The 23886-nt window shown below is 32.2% G+C and overlaps 3 protein-coding genes across 4 annotated transcripts; 2 read left to right on the forward strand and 1 right to left on the reverse strand.

The window, feature by feature from the left end:
- Positions 1–1150: 1150 nt before the first annotated feature.
- Positions 1151–14294, forward strand: LOC106779030 (protein EXPORTIN 1A). The gene is made up of 32 exons (XM_014667061.2): positions 1151–1469; positions 1740–1856; positions 2468–2560; positions 2655–2726; positions 3127–3234; positions 3305–3387; positions 3999–4137; positions 4218–4286; positions 4362–4439; positions 4546–4608; positions 4690–4734; positions 4852–4959; positions 5154–5252; positions 5970–6176; positions 6607–6666; positions 6995–7105; positions 8686–8783; positions 8866–8974; positions 9155–9220; positions 9347–9445; positions 9559–9639; positions 9745–9834; positions 10590–10675; positions 10767–10847; positions 10931–11113; positions 11286–11352; positions 12154–12264; positions 12402–12509; positions 12716–12853; positions 12925–13062; positions 13129–13233; positions 13630–14294. The coding sequence occupies exons 1-32, from the start codon at positions 1371–1373 to the stop codon at positions 13750–13752; spliced, it is 3234 nt and encodes a 1077-aa protein (XP_014522547.1). The 5' UTR covers positions 1151–1370; the 3' UTR covers positions 13753–14294.
- Positions 14295–16370: 2076 nt separating this feature from the next.
- On the forward strand, positions 16371–19721 carry LOC106753943 (ADP-ribosylation factor). Its single transcript, XM_014635834.2, has 7 exons — positions 16371–16640; positions 16887–16977; positions 17348–17463; positions 17646–17705; positions 17783–17848; positions 19010–19216; positions 19299–19721. Exons 1-6 carry the CDS (start codon positions 16584–16586, stop codon positions 19205–19207), a joined length of 588 nt encoding a protein of 195 aa, XP_014491320.1. The 5' UTR covers positions 16371–16583; the 3' UTR covers positions 19208–19216; positions 19299–19721.
- Positions 19722–20230: 509 nt separating this feature from the next.
- LOC106778171 lies at positions 20231–23229 on the reverse strand. 2 transcript variants are annotated; one of them, XM_022777388.1, is made up of 3 exons: positions 22820–23229; positions 22713–22738; positions 20231–22564 (listed from the first exon to the last, which is right to left on the reverse strand). In XM_022777388.1, coding segments are annotated over exons 1-3 (1614 nt in total). In that variant the 5' UTR covers positions 22822–23229; the 3' UTR covers positions 20231–20978. The 2 variants fall into 2 exon arrangements, with proteins under 2 accessions (XP_022633109.1, XP_014521588.1); XM_014666102.2 differs by lacking the exon at positions 22713–22738 and having other exon boundaries at positions 23043–23229.
- Between the last annotated feature and the right edge of the window lie 657 nt (positions 23230–23886).

Below are 23886 nucleotides of genomic sequence, written 5' to 3' on the forward strand. Positions count from 1 at the left end.
TAAATATTCATCAATATATTTTACTATTATAAAAAATAAATAATAAAAATAATATAAAAACAAATGTATTTATTTATTTTTTATAATTTATTTTAATATATTTTTATTGTGAAATATGATTTTTTATTTATTAAAATTTGATAGTATTTTTTATATTTTAACTTAAATATGATGTTATCTTTAATTTGCAATTTTAGAAATTTATTTTTTATAATGAGTTCTTTCAAATTCAAAATTCAGTCCTTAATCAAAATCATGAAATGAAATTAAATTAAATAGATAAATGGATGAATAATAATAAAACAGGGGTAATACATTATATCGATAAAACTGACCTATTTGCAAAAATAATTGTATATTTGAAATATTTAAAATTAAATCATCCTTTTATAAACAGATAGTATTGAGACAATTGACTATATTCTATGTAACTTGTAAAACTTTTCTCTAGGACATATCTCTCTCTGTATATATTATAAATTTCAGATTAAATTATCTTTTTTATAAATATATAGTATTAACAAAAATAGTTGAAATTTTTTTTGATGTCATTTGTAAAACTTTTCTTTATAGATGGACTAGTTTTATATTTATTATTATTAATAATAATATTATTAATTATAGATATATTAAAATATTTTTTTATAAATAAATAATATTAGTAAAAAAAGGTTGGCCAACTTTATATGTACAGCCAGTGTAAAACTTCCCTCTAAATGAACTAATTTGGTATACTATATTACATATTATTGGTATATATTATAGATTATAAAAATTTAATATTCTTAATTTTTAGTGTTATTAAAAAATCAAAATATACATTGTTATTAGTTTATTTTACAAAGTCTAGATGTGTTTATGATTTCTATTTTATCCATATAGTCTTTAAGGCCTTTTGTTAATAAATTATTTAATTTATTTTCAAGAATCAGAAAAAATGGTTTTTCATCATAAATAACGTTTTCTTAGAATCTAATAATATTAAAAAATAAACTTTAAAAAAGTATATAAAATAATAAGTGGGGTAGAATAATGGGCCAACAAAAAGAAAATTTGGGCATCGAAAGAGTGACAAAGCAAAACACAGCCCATAGCTTCCCGAAGCATCAAAATAAAATCTACACAGTCCCTTTAAGTGCGCCTATCTTCCTTTCCTTCAAACTCTGCTTCAAATTCAAGCTGTCTTTTTCATCTCCCCTTCTCTCTATATATACACAAACATTTATTTTAATATTTCCAATAATAAAAATTAAAAGTCTAAGGCAGTTCTTTCTCCTTGAAATATCTCTCTTTCTCTCTCGCGCTCTTCTCTAGGGTTTTTCTTGCTCTGCCGTACACTACTCACTCTAGGGTTTTATCACTCTCATTCCATGGCCGCCGAGAAGCTCCGGGATTTGAGTCAGCCGATTGACGTTCCCCTCCTTGATGCCACCGTCGCTGCCTTCTATGGCACCGGATCTAAAGAAGAGGTTTCTCTCTCCGTTCTTTCACTTACACTTAGGGTTTAATCACTCAATTCAAATAACTCTATGTTTTCGGCTTGGTTCTGGTTCTGTTTCGTTTTACCAATTCACCTCTTGTTAACGCCTGCAATGTGGAGTCAAACTGTCCGTTGTGTTGTTTTTTTACTAGTGTTGTTGGTTATTAGAATAATATATTTTATTTAGAGAATGTGTTACTAAGGAATGCCTTGTGTTGCTCTTAGCCTCACTGACTGATTGTGTACATTAATGATGCAGAGAAATGCCGCTGATCAGATTCTGCGTGACTTGCAAAACAATCCTGATATGTGGCTACAAGTCATGCATATTTTGCAAAATACTCAGAATCTGAATACTAAGTTCTTTGCCTTACAGGTTTGGCTTGTTTAATTATAAGTGTTTGTTTCTCTGTTATCCGGGATGGGATAAATAGTTATTGTTAAGGATCATTATTAATTTGTTGTTTGCCGTATCAATAGTAATGGCTGTAGTATTCTTCTGGTGTGGGATTGACTTGCTTATGGTTATAACAGCAAATGTGGGTTTCAGTCCTATTTTTGATGGTAATGTTTGGGTAACCATGTGTGTGGTCCCCTTCTAACCACCTGTTTTCATTCACAAGGTTCAAATTTAATACCTTGTTTAAGGAAATCGAGTGTAGTACTTAGAGTGACACTCTTTCAGTGGGATTGTTTCTAGCATACCAAATTTGAGTTAGGGACCTATATCTTTGTTATAGTTTGATAATATTAGTTGGATGTTGCATTTGAAAGGATCCTTGGTGAAGTAAGGTGCTTTACTTGTCCTCATGGATGATTTGAGCCCCAAAAAAATCATTAGATTTGATTATGGGTTTAAACTCTATTTGAGCAATGACTTGGAAAGCAAGATTTGTCAGGTGGTGAAAAGTTTTCTATTTTTTGATAATGTGATTAAAGATGACTTTATTAGTTTATGTATTGTTTTTTTTTCTTTTTTGCATTCAGGTTCTAGAAGGTGTAATTAAGTATAGATGGAATGCATTACCTGTTGAACAGCGAGATGGAATGAAAAATTTCATCTCTGATGTCATTGTACAGGTATGAACCACATTTAAAGAAATCAGAAACCTGACCTTTTCAGTTTTTTATAGATCCTTTATCATTTATCTCATTATTGACTTTTCTTGTGTAGCTTTCTGGCAATGATGCTTCATTTCGATCAGAAAGGCTGTATGTCAACAAACTCAACATTATATTAGTTCAGGTAAAATATTAGCTCTGTTCTGTTATTTGGACTGATTATTAGGATTAATTTATCAGTCTCACAATCCATTGTTCATCACATATGTTTTATCCCATATTTTTCCATAATTAAATTCAACCCTCATAGGAGTATTTTGTCTGTTTTCCATATGTGAGTACCTATTTCTTACAAGTTATTTGGATTAATTCTTTTGTTTCTTCTAATATGTAGATATATGTAGATATAGATATATAAATAGATATAGATAGATATTGGTAACTTACATATGTGTGTTTGAGAAGCTTAATACTTTCATATATTAAGGTGAAAAAAATCTGCTATGCATTATTTTACCATCTTTTGGTATACATGAATTTGTACACTGCTCAAGTCCCTGCAATGTTGGGTTTGCCTCCTGCAGATTTTGAAGCATGAATGGCCAGCAAGATGGCGAAGTTTTATTCCTGACCTTGTCTCTGCAGCTAAAACTAGTGAAACAATTTGTGAAAATTGTATGGTTATATTGAAAGTAAGTTCAGACTACATCACCTTAGATTCTGTCCTGATGTAAATTACTGATCTAAATGATGTCCGTACAGCTTTTGAGTGAAGAGGTTTTTGATTTTTCAAGAGGCGAGATGACCCAGCAGAAGATAAAAGAGCTTAAACAATCTCTGAACAGGTAATTCATGTCGATAGACTGTAACTGAATGTCCTTTTTTGTGCTTAACATTTTAATTTTATTTTGTGTTGGGCCTGATTTTGCAGTAGTAGATTTGTAAGGTTTTTGCCATTTAAAATTTTTAGTTGTGATGCTATATTATTTTTGGTTTACTACTATGAGATTTAGACTATAAGAATGTCAGAGAGATAATATGGTAGATTTGATGATAATAATGTGGTAGGGGCCAACATAGATTGCGATTGGTGTATTTGTTTATTATTGGTGAAATAACTGGAGCGTTAGATTAGGTTGATTGACATAAAATGATGTAATTTTTTATCTGCCATGAGTCTTTTTCAGAACTGAAATTATCTTCAGAAAACAACAGAGAGATTTAAGAATAGTCTGTGCTCGTTTGTAACCCCACGTTAGCATACTGACTTATTTGTTTCTAAATTGGAATCATTTTCTCCAGCAGCTCCTTTGGTGTAAATTTACCGTGTGTTTTTTAGATATCATCATACTTTAAAGTGCTTTTGCTAGTTATGTATTAAGTGATTTGGATGTGATTTTTCTACACTTTGTACGAGATGTCTATTTACTGCTAATATTTACACTGGTTTTTGCAGTGAATTTCAACTCATTCATGAGTTGTGCTTGTATGTGTTATCAGCCTCCCAAAGGACTGAACTTATTCGAGCGACTCTCTCTACATTGCATGCCTTTTTATCATGGATTCCCTTGGGTTATATATTTGAATCACCATTGGTATGTGAAGTTTTCAGTTGAAATGTCATTTTTTTCCTGAGGATTTCATAAACTGATATTTGCTTTACGTACCTCACCAGCTTGAGACACTCCTCAAATTTTTCCCACTCCCAGCGTATAGGAACCTAACACTGCAGTGTTTAACTGAGGTATATTCTTCCCAACGTGCCTTGCACTTTTCCCTAATATTTTCGACATCAATAATTCGTTATTTATTATTGCAGGTGGCAGCCCTTCAATTTGGAAATTATTATGATGTGCAGTATGTCAAGATGTATAACATATTCATGGTCCAGTTGCAGGTTTGTTTTGATCTCAGCTTATGTAAAATACACTGCATTCTTAATCATTTGATTATATTGAATTTATTTGTTTTATTGATTTTTAGCATTGTCGTGTTTATTGCAGAGTATACTCCCACCAACTTCAGATATTCCTGATGCGTATACAAAGGGCTCAACTGAGGAACAAGTGAGTCTTTGTTGAAAAATGATGCCTAATTTGCCTTATTAATTGTGAAGTATTTGACTGACCCTTTTTTCTTTTGTGTAGGCATTTATACAGAATCTGGCACTTTTCTTCACATCCTTTTACAAGGTAAGTTGAATTTTTTCTGTATGACATTTCTCATGGGTAGATGTCTTCTCTTTTGGGTTTCATGTTGAAGGTTTTGTTATCTCTTAACAATATTTTGGAACCTTTCTATTTATGCAGGTTCACATTCGCATCCTGGAATCCACTCAAGAGAATATAGCTGCTTTGCTTGTAGGCCTTGAATATCTTATCAACATTTCTTATGTTGATGATACTGAGGTTTTTAAGGTATGCTGATACTGAAATGTTCTTGCTTTTGAATATTTCTTCTGTTATGAATGCTTGTTTTTAATTTTATGTTAGTCTTATAGATGTCTTCTGCATTAGCGTACATGTGTGCGTCTGGTTTAGTTTGCGTGCCACTTCGGACTTTTCTAAATTCCTAGGTTCATGCTGTATTTTGTTTTATTAAAAAATAACAGGTCTGTTTAGACTACTGGAATTCCTTGGTGTCGGAGCTGTTTGAACCACACCGAAGTTTGGACAATCCTGCTGCTGCAGCAACCCTGATGGGACTTCAGGTGATCTCTCCCTAATGCTACCACTTTGATTGTTAAAGTCAAGGATTAACTATTATCTTTTTCTTAACTAAAACATGTTTAGCAAAATCTGAGTTGGTATATAATATTCATACTGAAAAATGTGCTAGGAATAAAATTATATTAGGTTTTTATATACTGTTGATATTTTGCTCATCTTTACAACAATTTCATAATTTAATAGCATAATCTTATTAGGTTAAGATAAGATACACAGTTGTGAAAGCTCTTAATTAATTAAACTAGTAAAATTATAAGGCAATTATTTTGATACCAGTTGTCGCAATCATAGTTTTACTTCTTTTACTTAACCTTTTCTCTGCAATTTTGCTTCCTTTGCTCATTTTCTTCATTGACTTACTCTTTTTTTTTCTTTAACTTTTAGAAGAAGCTTTGTAATGTTTAGTTGTCTGTTTTTTGTTTTCTCTTGTGACTTCCTCCGTGTGTTTCACTCTTTTTAGAAGATTTCATTTTCAAGTATGACAAAATAGATGGACCTTAGTTGTTAAAATGTAAGAATATTATGCTGGGTTATATAATGCATGAATCATGTGTTTTGTTCATATATATTTTAATCAATGTAATTCTTTGTATATTTTTTATCTCTATGGCTTGCATGCTTCAATCTTCTTTGCAAACACACTGGGAGTATGTTATGCCTAAGTGTTACTGATGTATTTTCATCAACGGAATAAGTAGGTACCAGCAATGCTCCCTGGTATGGTTGATGGACACGGTTCTCAGCTTCTTCAGCGCCGACAACTGTATGCCGGTCCCATGTCAAAGCTGAGAATGCTCATGATCTGTCGAATGGCAAAACCTGAAGAAGTTCTCATAGTTGAAGATGAAAACGGGAACATTGTTCGTGAAACCTTGAAAGACAATGATGTTCTTGTTCAGTACAAGGTTATAAGATGACATCTTAATTCTCCTAAATGTCAGTGTTGAATATACATTACTATACATGAAAAAACTGTCTCTGTTTTTTATCCTCAGAATAGTGTTTTAATAGATTGGTTACATTTAATATTGGTCGTGATATTTATTTACTTGTAGACACTTTTTCATGGATAAGCAGTTGGGAAAATGCCATATTACCACTCTAGATGCTTAGTACTCTGATTCAATTTTGATACTCTGAAATATTATCATAACTCTTGTGAAATTTTAGCATATCGTAAAAATAAGTATAATCTAATCCAATACAAATTAAAAGCTAATGCAAACTAATTACGCTGCCTAAGGAAGTCCTCAAATAAGAAGAATTAAAGCCCTAAATAATATCTAATTTGAGTTAATCTAATCTGTCACTCACTTGCCATTGTTTTTTATACAGATTATGAGGGAGACCCTTATTTATTTATCACATCTTGACCATGATGATACTGAAAAGCAGGTATGTGGATCTGGGTACCTTTTGTTTTGTTGGGAAATACAATCGTATTATTATTTTTGTTTCGTATTATCTGGTCAATAATTGTTATTGCTATGAAATTCATTGTTGTTTTATAAAGTATGAGCCGAACTTTCATTTAGTGAATGGTAAAACCACAGTATCAAATGTTAAAATACAACATTAGTGGACTCAAGTCAAACTGAATAAGCTGAAGATGTAGCTATGTAATTCTTTTGGCTTAGATGTAAAGGCTACCTATAATACTGTTGTTGTATGTTTGGGCTGGTACGTATGGCTTTTTGTTTCTAATGTTCTTTTGTAATTCCAGATGCTGAGGAAATTGAGTAAACAGCTTAGTGGCGAGGATTGGACATGGAATAATTTAAATACACTATGCTGGGCAATAGGTTCTATATCCGGTTCTATGATGGAAGAACAGGTATTCTAAACTTCATGCTCTTGTCCGATTGATATTATGATCCTATATGCATTCAATTTCAAAATCAAATGAGGAGTTGTACAACCCTTGAAGTCTTTTTTGTAATTGTAGCATGTTGGTTTTAATATTTTTTTACATATAAATTTTAGGACAATCGTGCTCCCTTTGTTTACTTAAGTTTTATTAAGTAGAATATTGAAGAACCTTGAATGGTATACTTCAAGACATGAAAGTGAAAAAAAAGAAGCTTAGGAGAGATTGTTTTATCTCAGCTAACCCGTTCGTTTATAGGAACCCTTGCATTAAAGATGTACAACAAAAGTAAAGATCAACCTACATAATGGTTAGATAGGTAAAATATGGTGTATACGTCAATCTATTTGAAAAAGTTAGCGTATTCAACTAACTCTAACCTTTTTGACATTCCCTCAAAGTTGAAGCATACAGGTTATATGTACCAAGCCTGAAATTTGTACACTGAATTTGAGGTCCTCTCAAGAACTTAGTCAACATGTTTGCTAGTGGTCGTTGAAATTGTCAAATTTTTGCAAATTTCCTAATGTATGTTTGGACATCAATTTTTCTTGAAAAAAAATGACATTCAATCTTTTTGTATGTTTGGTTTTCTAATTGAAATACACTATCATGGTTATCAAATTTGTGAGTTATGAGTTATGTTGGTAGTCATGGCTTCCAAGTCAACTTGGAAGCAAACCTGTTTTTCAACTATAATCGTTAGAACTGGATGCAAAATTGGTGGAATCGATCACACTCGCGAGTTTGCATGGATTTGGCGAGTTCGAAAGGAGAAATTTGAAGCCAAAAAGATGAGGAGCCTGTATAAATTGGCTAACCAATCCAAGTTATAATTCAAATCTAGTAATAGTGAGATCTTAGTTTTCCATCAAAACTTCTATATTTTCCTGTCTGAGCAGATCTCACTTTGTTTTGCCATTATTAATTCATATGGTTGCATAGGTTTACAATCAATCAAATCTATTTCTTTTAAAATCTAAGGCGTATTTTATTTGTGAAATTGCAATATCTTACTTTGATTGACTTCAATACTGAAGTATTTAATACATTGAAGATCTTTGGTTTGAAAATGATTGTATAAATGCTTCTTTATAGCTAAAACTTTCGTGCCATCATCTAAGTATGACTATATCACAATGAATAACCGAATGATCCAAAGAGGGACTTGGGAGGTTGGTGGGAGCAATGTTGGTGGTGTAATGTTGGTGTTGTAATGATGTTCTTCTGAGTGGGAGGGACTGCAGGCGTACTTTAGCTTTGCAAAGCTGAGTTGAGTAGGAATATGTTAATTGTTATCATGTCTCGACTTTTTCTTTTAGCAGTCTTAATTACTCTTCAATTATTAATTTTTTAGTCTAGCACTCCGGTATGTATTGGATTCATGTAGTTCTATTTTGTTTTATCCGAGATTGATGCATTCATAGCTTCACTTTCTTAACTGATTTAATTTTGTTAACTACCTCTGTATTTTTTGTGGCATTCTTTTATTAGGTTTGATATTTTTCTTCACTATTTGTAGTTAAATCATCTTGAATCTTTTGCAGGAAAACAGATTTTTGGTTATGGTCATTCGTGACTTATTAAACCTTTGTGAAATTACAAAGGGAAAAGATAACAAAGCTGTTATTGCAAGTAATATCATGTAAGAATTGTTTCCACGTGCCATTTTGTTTTGTATTTTGTTGTTTAGCACTGCTTTTATTTTTCTTATGTCTTTTTTGCAGGTATGTTGTGGGCCAGTATCCAAGATTTTTAAGAGCTCATTGGAAATTCCTTAAAACTGTTGTGAATAAGTTGTTTGAGTTTATGCATGAGACCCATCCTGGAGTTCAGGTTATTTTTCCTGCTTTGAAGCTTTCTGTCTCTACTTTTGCTAGCATGTTATTTCGCATGATACAAATCATGGTTTGGTGGAATATGATCTTAATCTAAGCTAACCTCTTGTTATGTTTATTTTGTTTGTGGGTCGTCAATTGTTAAAGCTTTCTATAATTATGTTTCTTTGTGTTTCAGGATATGGCTTGTGACACATTTCTGAAAATAGTGCAGAAGTGCAAGCGTAAATTTGTGCTCACTCAGGTAATTAGTTTCAAATTTTTCTTCCAAGAAATGTAGCCATTTTATTATACAAGCTTGCCTATGGAGTACATGGTATTTTCTTCAGTACGAGATTGTCCCTAACTGTCACAATGATTGGTATTTCAGGTTGGTGAAAATGAACCGTTTGTGTCTGAGCTTCTGACAGGCCTTCCCACCACCATTATGGATCTTGAACCTCATCAAATTCATTCCTTCTATGAATCTGTATGCCTTTATAAATCTTTAATTCATTGGTTAAATATATATACATCATTTCCCATACGCTCTATTTGTATACTTGTGTTTGCACATATTTAAATTATATTCTTGTATTGTAGGTTGGTCACATGATTCAGGCAGAGTCTGATGCGCAGAAGCGAGATGAATATCTTCAGCGATTGATGGAGCTCCCAAATCAGGTATATACTAAATATTTTTCGTGATAGACAAGATTCTGGATCTTTTTTTTTTAATATTCTGTAAACCATAATATTTTATGTATGTGATTTTCCACTTTTCTTCAGAAATGGCTGGAAATTATAGGACAGGCTCATCAAAATGTTGAATTTTTAAAGGATCAGGATGTTATCCGGACAGTGCTTAATATATTGCAGGTATGGCCTTTAAATCATTATAAAATTTTGTTTTGACCCTGCTGTATGTTCTTTATTTAGCTCTCTCCATGCCATTTAAGTAATTTGGGTTTATAGGCTTATTTAGTATGTTGTTTCATGTTAAGTGATGGAAAAAGTCTTGAATTAATTTGTTGTTGATGTTTGCTTAGAGAATGGTAAGTTTGTTCTCCTTGTCTTGTCCTGGGATTTTTCAGCTAGGAAGCACCAACACTTACATAGAATAGGGCGGTGCTGTGTGCAACTTTCCTTAACTGTCACAACTAAAATATTTTTCTCAGCTAAAACATTTTGTTGACACATGTTGTACACCTTTATATCTCTGGCTTGGGGAGGAATAAAGAAAGTGAGTCAACTACACCTACACCTTGAATACAAATAGTAAAAGATGATTTGTTATTCCAGGCAAACTATAACAAATTGTTTTTATAGTGGGAATTTTATTTGTGTTAATTCTCAATTGAGAATTGTCATGATGAGTATCTATATTAGCGGTGTCACTGTCAATGTTTTATTCAGTGTCCATGTCAGAGTCATGTGTTAAGGGAAGATGATTCCTTATTTAGTCCTTTAGCAAAATAGAATGTCTTCATTCACAATCTTTATAGTTTTAAGTTTCCGTCAAGTTGGTTTTCATTTTTGATAGTTAATTGTTCTGCTTGTAAATTAACATTCAATCCTGGGTCCTGCCCACTTTTTTTTTTTAACGTTGTGATTTTAATCTCTCTCACTTTCAGACGAATACAAGTGTTGCATCTTCTTTAGGGACATATTTCTTACCCCAAATCTCGATGATCTTTTTGGACATGTTGAATGTGTACAGGCAAGTTCTAGTAAGGATGTTGTTATTCAGCAACAAATAGTTTGATATTTTTTTTTTGCTGAATCATGTTTTCTTTGTATTCTTACCCCAGAATGTACAGCGAGCTTATTTCAAAGAGTATTACTGAAGGGGGACCTTATACTTCTAGAACATCCTACGTGAAACTTCTACGGTATGACCATCAAAAAGATGTATTGGTTGTGTAATATGTGATTATTGTTGGCTCTACTACTAACCATGTTTATATTCATGCAGTTCGGTCAAGAGGGAAACACTTAAGCTGATTGAGACATTCTTGGATAAGGCGGAAGACCAACCACAAATTGGCAAACAATTCGTGCCTCCAATGATGGATCCTGTTCTTGGAGATTATGCGAGGAATGTTCCTGATGCTAGGGAGTCAGAGGTTTTGTCACTGTTTGCCACGATTGTGAATAAGTATGCTTCTGTCACCTTATTTTTGTTTCCATTCTTTATTGACTGGTGTGGTGCTTTGAAATCTAATTTTCTGTCTGTATATGTTCTTTACCTCCTAAGAATAGAGTGGTGATGTCTTTTCTGTTAGTTATGAATAGTATGTGTCGTTCATCTTATTCTATCTCTCTTCCAGATATAAATCTGCAATGATTGAAGATGTACCACGGATATTTGAAGCTGTCTTTCAGTGCACACTTGAGGTACTGTATAGGATATTCAGCTATGATACTAATGTCCTTGTTTATTATTATTATTTGTAATTCAGGACCATTTATTCGATAATTAGCTCCTTCCATTCAAATATTTTTAAATAGCTTTCTTTTCTAAAAGTATATTATGTTATTTTTATATCAAAATTGTGTTTTACATTCAAATCTACTGCAAATATTCAGCTATGATACATATGTCGTAGTTTATTATTATTATTATTTGTACTTGAGACCCATTTATTCGATAATTAGCTCCTTCCATTCAAATGGTTTTAAATAGCTTTCTTTTCTAAAAGTATATTATGTTATTTTTATATCAAAATTGTTTTTCAGATACAAATTTACTGCAAATGTTAAAAGGCATATATGGAGAAGAGGGATAAATTTGGACATGAGCATATTTCTGATAAACTGGTTGAATTTCTCCACATTTGATTTGGACCTGTGTGGACAGACATGCAGAGTTCTAGTAAACAGAGTAGATTAGATGAATGGTAGTGTAATTGTCAAAGGTGGACGGAGTTATGGGAGATTTTTTAGTTAGTTTTTTGTTTGTAGACATGATCCACTATAATAGAACACTGGTGTTGTTTCATCCACTATAGAAGGATTAGGGTGGTTACTTTTGGATGCATGAGGTTGAAGTTCTGTAACTTGTAATTTCTATCAATTGTTATGGCACATAATTATTTGGTATTTGCAGGTGGTTTAATACACTGAATATTGTTTTTCTTTTTATTCTTTCGTGCAGATACACTGAATAATTGTTTTTCTTTTTATTCTTTCGTGCAGATGATTACAAAAAATTTTGAAGATTACCCAGAGCATCGCCTCAAGTTCTTCTCTCTTCTTCGTGCCATAGCTACTCATTGTTTTCCTGCATTAATCTGCCTGTCAAGTCAGGTTGTGTTATGTGCTCCATCTCTGCTTACGATATGCCACTATAAGTGGTTTTTATTTTTGTTTTAATTGTTGACTGAGTGTTATCAAATTTTGTGATCTTGTTGGCTGTCTGATGTTATTTGTAATTTGTGTGCCAGCAATTGAAGCTTGTTATGGACTCTATCATATGGGCTTTTCGGCACACTGAAAGAAATATTGCTGAAACTGGGCTGAACCTGCTGTTAGAGATGCTAAAGAAATTTCAGGTGTGGTCTTTCTGCATACTAGTTTTATTTGTTAACTGTATGCAACTTTTTCTTTTGGGATGATTCGTTACACGTTCTCTATTCTAAACAATAAATTCTAATTTTTCATCCACAGTAAAATTAATCTTGTTCTGGTTCTTTACTGTGTTGGCGTATATGTTTTTGTTTACATATATATTTTGGTGGAATGTTGTTCTTTGTAACAGGGTTCAGAGTTCTGTAATCAGTTTTATCGGACATACTTTTTGACAATTGAACAAGAGATATTCGCCGTGTTGACTGATACTTTTCATAAGCCTGGGTTCAAATTGCATGTCTTGGTGCTTCAGCATTTGTTCTGTTTGGTACGGTGTCACAATCCTTTGTTTTTCTATTTTGTAAAATATAGCAAAAATAACGTGCTCTTTCTTTTCAGGTGGAAACTGGTGTCGTAACTGAAGCTCTTTGGGACGTTGCTACTGGTCCATATCATTACCCAAGTAATTCTGCGTTTGTACGAGAGTTTACCATAAAACTGCTAAGCACCTCATTTCCTAACATGACCGCAGCAGAGGTAAATGTAGAGAAATACATAATGTTTGTCTCTTAAAACAAATGACTAATTTGAAGAAATTTGCAGGTTACTCAATTTGTTAATGGACTCTTCGAGTCAACCAATGATCTATCTACTTTTAAAAATCATATACGAGATTTTCTTATCCAGTCCAAAGAATTTTCAGCTCAGGTATTTATTTAATTCATTGAGCTAATGGTATGAGATATCTATCCTTCACATTGTACCTAGAAAGTTACACTCCACCTTACTTCGCTTTGGGTTGGTTCTTTAATGACTTTGTGGATTAGCATTTTGCTTTCTAATTGGTAAAATTATCAATAGTTTTGGTTTGCTTTATACGTACTCTGTAAATTGTTTTGGAACTTCCCCGTGAGTATGTATAGGAGAGAGAAATTAATTGACTTTTCTAAATATTTAATATGCACATAAAGATATATATATATTTTTTTTCTGGAGAAAAATTGATTCGAACGAACTCAATGTGGGGTTTGTTGACAATTTGACTATAGTTTTACCTGTAATTGAATTCAAACCTGAGGTTTATCAATTGCCTTTTCTCCGCAGGATAACAAAGATTTATATGCTGAAGAGGCTGCGGCTCAGAGAGAGAGAGAACGACAAAGAATGCTTTCTATTCCTGGGCTTATTGCTCCTAGCGAATTGCAAGATGAAATGGTGGACTCGTAGATATGCTAGATAGTGTCGGAGTTAATAGTAATACGGTGGGCATTTTAACTTGTTTCACAGGCTTTGATTAAATCCATTGCCAGGTATTTTGAGAAGAGATGATGCAGAGTTTTCCTCCTCTTCCCAATATTTTAAATTGGGACTGGTTTGGCAGTTCCCGATTTCAAAGTTTTGGCTGGCCGGGGATACTGCCTTGTTCATGGGTGAGTGTAGATTATTCAATTACTAATTGGGGATATGATAAATATTCTGTTATTTGTAAGGGGATTCATGAAGGCATCTATATCTTTATATAGAATCGCAGGATGGAAGACTCATTCCGAGTATCGATGACTCCTTAGGTGTGACCTCCTAACCTCGGGCGGTTTGTGCAGAAAACCCTTGTGGTTTGATATTTTGTATTTTTTTCCCTCACCAATTAATTTTTAGGGATATTGATTTTATGTACCATGAGTGCACTTAATATATGGTTTTTCATGAATTAGTGTGTTATATAATGTGTTCATTCTCTCCCAATCGAGAGAAGATTTTTTTCTATACTACTACTGTCTTTCCATACTTAGTAGTTTATGGTATTTTTAATTTTATTTAATTTTAGGTTCTGTAATGTCACGTTTATTTATATTTATTTAGAAAAAAATGGGGGAACCTCAGGTATTATACAGTCAAATTTTTAGGAGGATAATTAAATTATTTCGAAAGTTTAAATATTTTCCGAAAATTATTTTGGTTAAAACTCTTAACTTTTTAAACTTTATTAAAATATGCTATTTTGAAGACTTTTTTTGAATACCTACTAGATCCGTGTTTCTTTTCCCTATATACCTTTATGATTTGTTTTTTCTTTTCACTTTTTATTTTCATCGATTGTGTACTTGTTTTCCCTTCTTTCCAGTGTCTCCCTTGTCTCTTGTTGTCAACTTTTCTTCTCTATTAATGTCAATATTTACATTTTTAATTTACTTAGATATTATTTTAATTATTATACATTTTAATGAATTGATAATTATTTTTATTATTAAGTATTTATTTTGATAATATATCCTAGGGACTAAATTATTCCATCTTTATCAAGTATAACATTTTAGAAGATACAAATTATGTAATTCAAAATGGTTTTTAAAGTTATAAATTTCAATTTTGTATCCAAAATTTTAATGGACAATCATTTCAGTATTTTTGTGGAATGGGGATGGTGATTGAATTGAAAGTTAGTGTTGGTAGTTGTAGTTTTGTATGAAATCCGCTGCTAGAACTTGATGGAATTTAGAAGGAAATGGCAATAGTTGTAAATAGGATGTTAGTGAATCATTCGATACAGATTAGAAGTTTGCTCTTGAAATGATCGAGGGAGGAAGGAAAGCTAATGCCTTAGAAACTTTATTCCTTAGGCTACTTAATTTCTTTTCTCTTCTTATCTCCATTGCCACTGAGAGAAGCGTTTATATTTGAAACTCCACCTACTAATTGATGATGAGACTTATTACGGTGGTTGTATTCTTTTTTTTCCCTTTTATCAAAGCCAGACGTCAAATTAAAGTAGTTAACTCGTTGGAATTGCAGAATACGATTAAAGGAAAAAAATAATTAAATCAAACATACACACATTTAACAGTTTTAGTTTAAAAACACCAATTTGGGGTAAAACCTACACCTTTGAATAGAGTGAGTAGAGTTGAGTATGGAGTTGCAGTTGCATAAATTTGCATTATAGACACTCTATTTATATAGATCTGCATTTTACGGAAATTACACTTTCCCCCGCAAAACTCAGAAGCTATGCGGCTAGTTGACACCTATACATATTTTCTTAAAAACAATTCACATCTATATATATCATTTAAACACTGAACACAAAGTTTATTATATTTTTCTATTTATATAAAACTCTTAAAATGACATTTTAAAAGATACAATATATCAAAGTTCAACAATTTAATTAGCATGTAAAAGTAAATCACAAATTCACTCAACAAATTAAAGCTTTGAAAATATTGAACTTTCAACAATAATAATAATAATTTAAAAATATTGTTGGTAATATTTAGAAATAATAAATACTGAAAAAGTTATATAGTCCTTTTACATAATTTCACAATTTTATTAGAGGATTATTGAAATTTATTTGAAATGCCGTTACAACTATTTACTCAAGCTTTAATAAAAATATATATTTCATTCCATTATATTTGTTAAATATATTAAGTTATTAAACATCTTATATGTTTTATTTTTTCTTTTATTTTTAATTATTTTGTTATTATTTTTATTTATATTTTAAACTTAACTCATATTTATAAATAGGATATCCAATTTTTTTTAAACAATATTCATTAATAATTAATTATTACATAAAAAATATCCATAAATTTTTACGAAAAAAATATTCGTAACCAAACTCAACACATTTCTCTTGTATACTATGCTTTATTTTTGCAAATATCCATAAATTTCGAAATTAAATTCTATTTTTTTTTTCTAACTAATATTAAAATAGACTGTGATCTTCATATACTTTTTTATTATTATTATTTAAATTGTATACACACGAGAAAGATATGAAATAGAAGAATAATTTTGTTTAAAATATTGTTATATAAAGTAAGAAGGAAAAGGAGAAGATGAGATTGTTATTTTGATTTGTATTATTGGTTATTGATTTGTGCATTTGTTGTTAACATGGAATTGATGGTAGGGGAAGGAATCGCCCATTGAAATCCCTTACCTGTTTATTCTTATTAGATTCGAAGCTCCACAATTCATCTTCTGCTTTTCTCAATTCAAATCGATTATTCTCGATTTCATCCAACGCAACATAATAGAAGAGAGGCATGGGTCAAACTTTTCGGAAGCTCTTCGATACATTCTTCGCCAATACTGAGATGCGGGTCTCGTCCTCATTCCTTTTTTTTTTTTTTTGTACTTTTAAAATTTCAATAACGATTAGTAAAAGCATGAATATGTCATTCTTTGTAAGTTTGGTTTTGTTTCAATTATCTGCTTTTAATAGTTTGCGTTTACATTCAGCTATCATCATGATTAATGAGCAAAGGAATATGATGTTGCCTAGTCTCATTCTTAATTTTTGGATGAATTTCCTGTTTAGCCTTCTCTTAAACATTTTCTTGGTTTAGGTTGTCATGCTTGGTCTTGATGCTGCCGGCAAAACTACTATACTGTACAAGCTCCACATTGGAGAAGTTTTATCTACTGTTCCTACAATTGGTGGGTTCATTCTAAATACGTAGTTTAATTCTTTTGAGCAGATTTCTTAGTATAAGCTAATTAAGCCATTTCTGTCTTGATACCCAACGGATGCTAATCGTGTACTTGTCAGTGATCTACCTGTGTGTGTGTGTGTATTGTCTCCATGTCTGCTTAGATTTGTTCGTAACTATGGAGATTTTGTTTCTGCATTGCCATGGAAGTTTTTTTATTAATGTGATTTGACGAATATCTATTAGCACTTGGTGTGTGTGAATTGACAAGAGAAATATTGTTATAGTATAGCACTTCAGTTTAGTAGAAGAAAAATTAGAAAGAACTAAACTATATGCCGTTTGTTTGAGGCTTATAAATTTCTAGTGTTTTGCAGGTTTTAATGTGGAGAAGGTTCAGTATAAGAATGTTGTTTTCACAGTTTGGGATGTTGGAGGGCAAGAGAAATTAAGGACACTTTGGAGGCACTATTTCAACAACACTGATGGTTTGGTAGGAATTAGTTTCCATGTTTTTATGCATTTTATCTTAATAAAAATACAACTCATGCAATTTGGAAGTTGTGAATTTTAACTTGTGTTACAATACAACTATTCGTCTATGCAATTGAACTGGAAAGACATGATACAGTTCTATAGTTGCCAGGTTGATAAATATATTATGTATTTATGCAGATATATGTTGTTGATAGTCTGGACCGTGAAAGGCTAGGGAAAGCTAAGCAGGAATTTCAGGTGATAAAATCAAAACATGAACACATATGCGATGTTATTCAAAACTATGTTTGAATATACCTATGGATTACTTGCAGGCAGTCATAAATGATCCGTTTATGCTCCACAGTGTAATATTGGTGCTTGCTAACAAACAGGACCTGGTATGCCTTCATTCTTCATTATCCTTGTTTTTTTGGATGAATGAATTGTTTATGGTTATCTTCATGAGTGACTATTTTGTATTTGGCTTTCCCAGCTAATGTCTCCCCACCATGTTGCATCCTATTGTGGGAACGTTCCTAGTCAATTTTTATTTTAAACTGTATCTAAAATTGGTTTTTCTTTACCTTTTTTCACTTTGTTTGTGTTGTCTAAGTTGGAAAGGGTCAAACTTAACTATAAGCCATGTTTGCCTAACTTTTTATCACTTAAACTAATTAATGGTTAAAATTCAAAAGTCAAAGCCTTAATAAAGTTGAAGCTTTTTTCTTTACCTTTTAGAGCTACTTGTCTTAACTTTTATTTAAAGGCTACTTCTAGCCCTTGGTTTTTCTTTTATAAAAAATAAGCTCCTTAACAATCATGTATTTAGCTCAGCTCTTATCTTTTACCCCTAGTGTTTGTTATGGAAGAAATAAAGGCGGGTGGGCGACGAAGGGATTAGTTCTTTGGTTGGATATGTTGAGAACTGTTAGTTGCATGATTTTGAGTAGATTTCATTTTTTTTTTTTTAAATTAGTGGGTTAGTTATTTTCTATTTTTTGACCAAGTCATTAGTAATGGTTACTAGAATCACAAGATGTGATCTTTTAGTTAATTCTAAATGTATTTAAATTAAATTGCATTTAATAAGAACATACACTTCCGGCCTATATTCATCTGTTTTTATTCTCTAAACCACCAAGAAGTATAATGAAATATTAAAAAATTATGTGCGACAGCCAGTAAAAAATTGGCAGTGAGAGACAATGATCTGTGAGGGAATTCTTGATTTTGTCACTATAATTTCTTAATTTTCTATTAATATTTCAGAAAAAAAAAACCGAAATAAAGTGTGGTAGAAGATAAATCTTTTTTGTTTCCTGGGTAACATTTTCTATTAGTAAGTGCTTTGTTTTCTTCTTGTCTGTTCATGATTCTGCATGACCATGAAACATTTAATACCAGAAAAAAATAAATCACTCCATATGATTATCAGTAATTGTGGTAGTGGCAGACCTTTCGTTTTGAACAAACTAATCCCCTCCAAACAGTTTACGGAGTTTTGCATTATTATCAGCCTAGTTATAATATCTGTTAATATTATCCTTTTTCTTTTTCAGAGAGGAGCAATGTCACCAAGGGAAGTATGTGAAGGATTAGGTCTCTTTGATCTCAAGAATAGAAAGTGGCACATACAGGGCACTTGTGCTCTTCGGGGAGATGGCCTTTATGAGGGCTTGGATTGGCTGTCCACAACTCTGAAGGAGAGAAAAGCTGCCGGATATTCTTCAATAGGACTAGGAACTTCATCCATCTAATTTTTCAAGGTTTGAATTACCATATCATTTCAATCCTTAGCCACCTTCTGTTTATCATCCCGTTACATTGTATGTGTATTCTTTACTGCAGACGTATTTTGGCCTCAGGATGACTTTGTAGAGTGCGTTGCCGTTCAAAGATGAGGTGAGTGATTATCAATTTATTTGGTTTACATCTGAAGCAAGATGTTTTGGCTTCCAGTTATACAAGTTTGTGTATGAAGATTCATCAACCAAATTCTTTTGGCTTATCGTTATCCCTTTCTAAGTGAACTTGCACCACATAGAGGGCCATGGATACTAGATCACTTGTTCATTCTCCCGCCACTATTTCTGTGTGCTTCTGACTAATTAATGCATTGGGAGCTTCTCGTTATTCTCGGGAACGTTTTATTGTAATTCAATTCAATTGGGTGGCTGCAATTATTTACCTTCTCATGTCAGTCAATATCCATGAAGTTTTTTATGTATATTGAAACATAGGCTTAATAGTATTTCTGGTTTTCTTTCTATTTACGTTTGACTCAATGTAGTCAGTTATATTTTTCAAAAAGACTCTTGGTTCTTTTTCGGTAGATCAAACGTTAACACTATTCTTTCAATTTTGTTTCTGGGATTGGACAATAAATGTGTAAAAAGACTGAGTAATTTATATTTGTAGATATTGGTTCGTCCTCATCTAAACGGAGTTCAAGGTGATTTAACAAAAGGGATTTAACCGCATTAAGTAAAAGATAAATAAATAAAAAATATTGAATCATTATTATAAATGTAACATTAAAAATAATATTAAATCTTAAAACGTATTATTAAATCATTATTATAAATATTATTGTTATTAGTAGTTGTAGTAGTAGTAAGATATGTTCTTTAGTTATTTTCTTTCATTTATATGATTCTAATGAGATTTTCTTTAAGATATATAAGTTCAGTTTTATTCGGATTACCATAATATCGACAGACTTCTTATTTTATTTTAGAGAACAAGATGTTTTAGTATTTTTTTTTTTTGTAACGAATTAGTAGAACAGTAAATATGATTCCTATTAGTTTGTAAGAATGATAAAAAAGAAGCACTATATGAAACATGATCAGTATATTTCTCCATGGATCACTTTTTTAATGTATCGACATTTCAAATTATATCAAGTGCCCAAATTAGTTCTCAAGAAAATTCTGAATTTAGTCTTATTCATAACGAGTAAATTGTTTTTTTTTCTTTCTTGTAAATGATTTTTTTTTTGTTAAATTAGAAATGTTGTTCAAGATTAAAATATGAAAACTATGGTTTACACAATACAGCGAAGGAAATACAAATTCAGGAAGACAATAAAAATACAGAAAGATAAAATGAAGCGAAAATATCAAAATAAAGGAAATAAAAAGAGAAAAGTATGGAAAAGAAGAAAATACCAGAGAAAATACCAAAGAAGAAAAGCAGGGTCTGTTATATATCTGCAAGATTTACATGAATATGATTCTTTCACATGGTTCAGTGGTAGCACCATTAATTTGTTACAGAAGAAGCATTGTACAACAATTAAGATATTCAGTATAACTGAGAGGCAATCAGTGTAAGAATTCTCATCCAATCCAACTGCGAGATTTATGCAGCTATTATTACAGGTGATGCACAAATCATTAGCCAAACATTCAAGAGACAAACCTAAAACTTGGTGCATAATTGTATCTATCTATGTCTCTATATATCTATATGTACATTCAAATTCAATTGCAACAAAACAGTCCAAAATTTATACTCACCAGAGAATCACCATCTTTCATCCTGTAACCAATTATTTTTCTCTTTTGGCCCAGTGGGACCTTCCTCACCATAAAGTTCCACTGGGAACTTGTTAAATAAGCCCTTTACAGAATACTTGAGCAGCCGAGGAAGAGCATTGATTACCTTATCCAGCTCAGTTTTTGAATCATAAACAATTTTGGGGCCCCATTCTCTCATAAATTGCAACCATTGAGGTTCAGTGATCTCATTTTCAAGATACTCAGCTGCAACAAGCTCATACTGAATACTAGAATCCACATACAAATTGCTGCGAGCAGCATCATTCCTAATGCCAATCCCAAGTTTTGAAGAACCTTGGATGCAGGTACCAGCATGAGGGTAACTTGCATGTCCAGATTTTGATGAGTAAACAATAGCTTTATTACCTTCAATATATTCCAAGTCACATGCATCTACCCATTCACCACCACTGTGCTGTGAGAAGTATATACTGTAGAGTTCTCCACTGAAGTTGCTTATGCGAAGTGTAAAATGCTCCCAATCACCAACATGCTCTCCAATCATGCTCAAAGGAATATCCTTGATTCCAATTTTCAGAGTGGCTGGTCCATTGAAAGGGCAAAACACCCACATTGCAATGTCAGTAAAAGTTCCTCCAAAAACAGGCTTCACATGAACATAAACCTTTGCACTTTTCAAGTTCCCACGTTTGACAAGCTCCCTTTTATCATCTCTTGGCAAATCTATCCAATATTGACCATCATTTGTTCCCCCACCTGGTAGATTTGATCCGTTTGCATCAATTTTCTCTCCTGCAGATACACCCTTTGTGTACAAAAGTGCTCCATTGTTGAAAAACCATTCCACAGAAGATGGCAAGTAAATTTCCTGAGGATGAAAGAAAACAGTAGGGCCATAATGCTTAATAAGTGCATGTATTTGTTGCAAATTTGGCATTGCTTGCAATGCAGGATTTAAATTCTTCAAGCATGCAACAGGTACATCTTCTGTCATGGTCCACCAGCCATTGCTGCAGAAAAAAGTCCCAACAGAAACTCCTTTCCCTAGTATGCCACGATCACAAGGTCTCAAACTCCACACCTGAAATGAAAACTCAGGAATGCTTGAGCCAGCAGTGAGTAATTGGCGATAAGGTTCACATCTATAGGTGAGATCGGTACGAACACAGCACATTTCATCCAAAAAAGGCTTCACAGGTTTGGTAGTAACCAAACATCCAAGGGCCTTGTAACCTGCAGGAGGTTCAGGTACCCAAAAGTATACGCCTAAAGTTTTCAAATTTCTTCCATTTTCACCCCAAACCAAACTAAAATCAAGGGGATTCTTCATAGGAGGTAACTTATCTTGATTGTTAATATCAGCAGTTTCAACTTCCCTTGCAACAAGTACAAAACCCCTTGAAGGCTTGTTATCGGATTGACAATAGTGACCAAGAATACGAAAACTATCAGGTACTCCTACAGGCCTATAGAATGTAACAGCATTTTTAGTGTCTTGCATAGCACTGCTACTCCAAATAAACTCAAACCTGGTGACCATGGAAACTTCTATTTCACCAAGATTTATACGGCCGGAAGCAAAACCTTGTCCTGTAATGAAACATACATATAAAATTATTCAGATGTCTCAAAATGTTATGTGGCATTGAGACTGCAATGTAATGCAAGCACAGCATTCTCAATTTTTTTTTTTTCTTGGATAGAATATCACACCAATCTATCAGGGTAAAATTGTTACCGCAAACCATCCCCAAAGATAACTTCCTGAAAGAATTCAGATTTGATGAATTATAATATGTAAATCATACTATCATGAAGATGTTAATGCACTGAAATTTCACTAACATCAAGTCTCATCAAGCATGCCATGGGAAAAGGTACATAAATGATGATCCAGAAAGGAATGAGAGTGAAAAGAGCAATCTAATCTGCTCTGCATACACAGGAAGAAAAACAAGACGTAATTGTTTGCATAAAGGATGAAAAGAAATGCATAGTGTAGCCTTCAAAAATCCAAATAATACCGCATATTGATATTAAGGAAAAGGTTGATATGATAAATTGCCACCTTGAGGCCATTGAGGGATCGGAGACGGAAGAGAAAAGGTTTGAGGGGGAAACGATAGAGCCATTGCATTTGTATTCCAAGGAAAGAACTTTGAGCCACCCATTTCTCCATTAATCGCAGGTTCAGAGTCCTTTCTAAGTTCTTGCATGTTGCCAACACCCTTCTTATTCCAAATTAAAAAAGGAATTTTACATGCACTCTTCATGTGTCATCAATATTAAAAATAAGAAAAAAAAAATTGATTTTGAGATACAGATTTCATCTTCAATGAAACAAGGAAGCAAGCTCAGTTTGATCCATTTTTATTTTGGGTTGGAACTCTATTGTGAAAATCATTTCATTTTTAACTATCTTTCGACATGCAATTGCTGATGGATACAAAGGAAGAAATAAAACAGAATTACCATTTCATTGTGTGGATATTTTTCCTTAAACAAAGGAGGTTCTTTTATTAATTCATTGTGTTATTATCTTTTAAATAGTTTAAATGATAAATAATAGTGAATTATCTTTTATTTTGTTTAATTTAGTCTTTTTTTTTCTTAATAATATCTTTGTAACCTTACTTAAACATGAATGAAAAGTTTTTCTATTTGGGTCAGCTATCATAAAAAAAAATAACCGATTTTTATTTTAGTTTCAACATTTTACTATATTTTATGAAGGTCCAAAAATGCTGACGGCAATCCATAAATGACCTAGCCCAAGTCAAACCAAGTACTGGTCTAAAAATGCATGTCCTTCTTACATAAGTTGCATGTTTAATCTCTTGTACAAACGTCTCTCTTAGTCTTTAAACTCAGATGAAATCTCTTGGTTACGATTTCAACATATTAAAATTTTA

The sequence above is a fragment of the Vigna radiata genome, chromosome 2 (genome assembly GCF_000741045.1).
Source record: "Vigna radiata var. radiata cultivar VC1973A chromosome 2, Vradiata_ver6, whole genome shotgun sequence".
Taxonomy (NCBI): domain Eukaryota; kingdom Viridiplantae; phylum Streptophyta; class Magnoliopsida; order Fabales; family Fabaceae; genus Vigna; species Vigna radiata.

Coding starts and splice junctions, on each gene's coding strand:
- LOC106779030 (XM_014667061.2), top strand. CDS start 1,371: ATGGCCGCCGAGAAGCTCCGGGATTTGAGTCAGCCGATTGACGTTCCC. Junction 4,440..4,545: donor TATTCATGGTCCAGTTGCAG/GTTTGTTTTGAT, acceptor TGTTTATTGCAG/AGTATACTCCCACCAACTTC. Junction 12,265..12,401: donor TAATCTGCCTGTCAAGTCAG/GTTGTGTTATGT, acceptor TTTGTGTGCCAG/CAATTGAAGCTTGTTATGGA.
- LOC106778171 (XM_014666102.2), bottom strand. CDS start 23,190: ATGCAAGAACTTAGAAAGGACTCTGAACCTGCGATTAATGGAGAAATG. Junction 22,565..23,042: donor GATCCCTCAATGGCCTCAAG/GTGGCAATTTAT, acceptor GTTTCATTACAG/GACAAGGTTTTGCTTCCGGC.
- LOC106753943 (XM_014635834.2), top strand. CDS start 16,584: ATGGGTCAAACTTTTCGGAAGCTCTTCGATACATTCTTCGCCAATACT. Junction 16,641..16,886: donor TCGCCAATACTGAGATGCGG/GTCTCGTCCTCA, acceptor TTCTTGGTTTAG/GTTGTCATGCTTGGTCTTGA. Junction 17,464..17,645: donor TCAACAACACTGATGGTTTG/GTAGGAATTAGT, acceptor GTATTTATGCAG/ATATATGTTGTTGATAGTCT.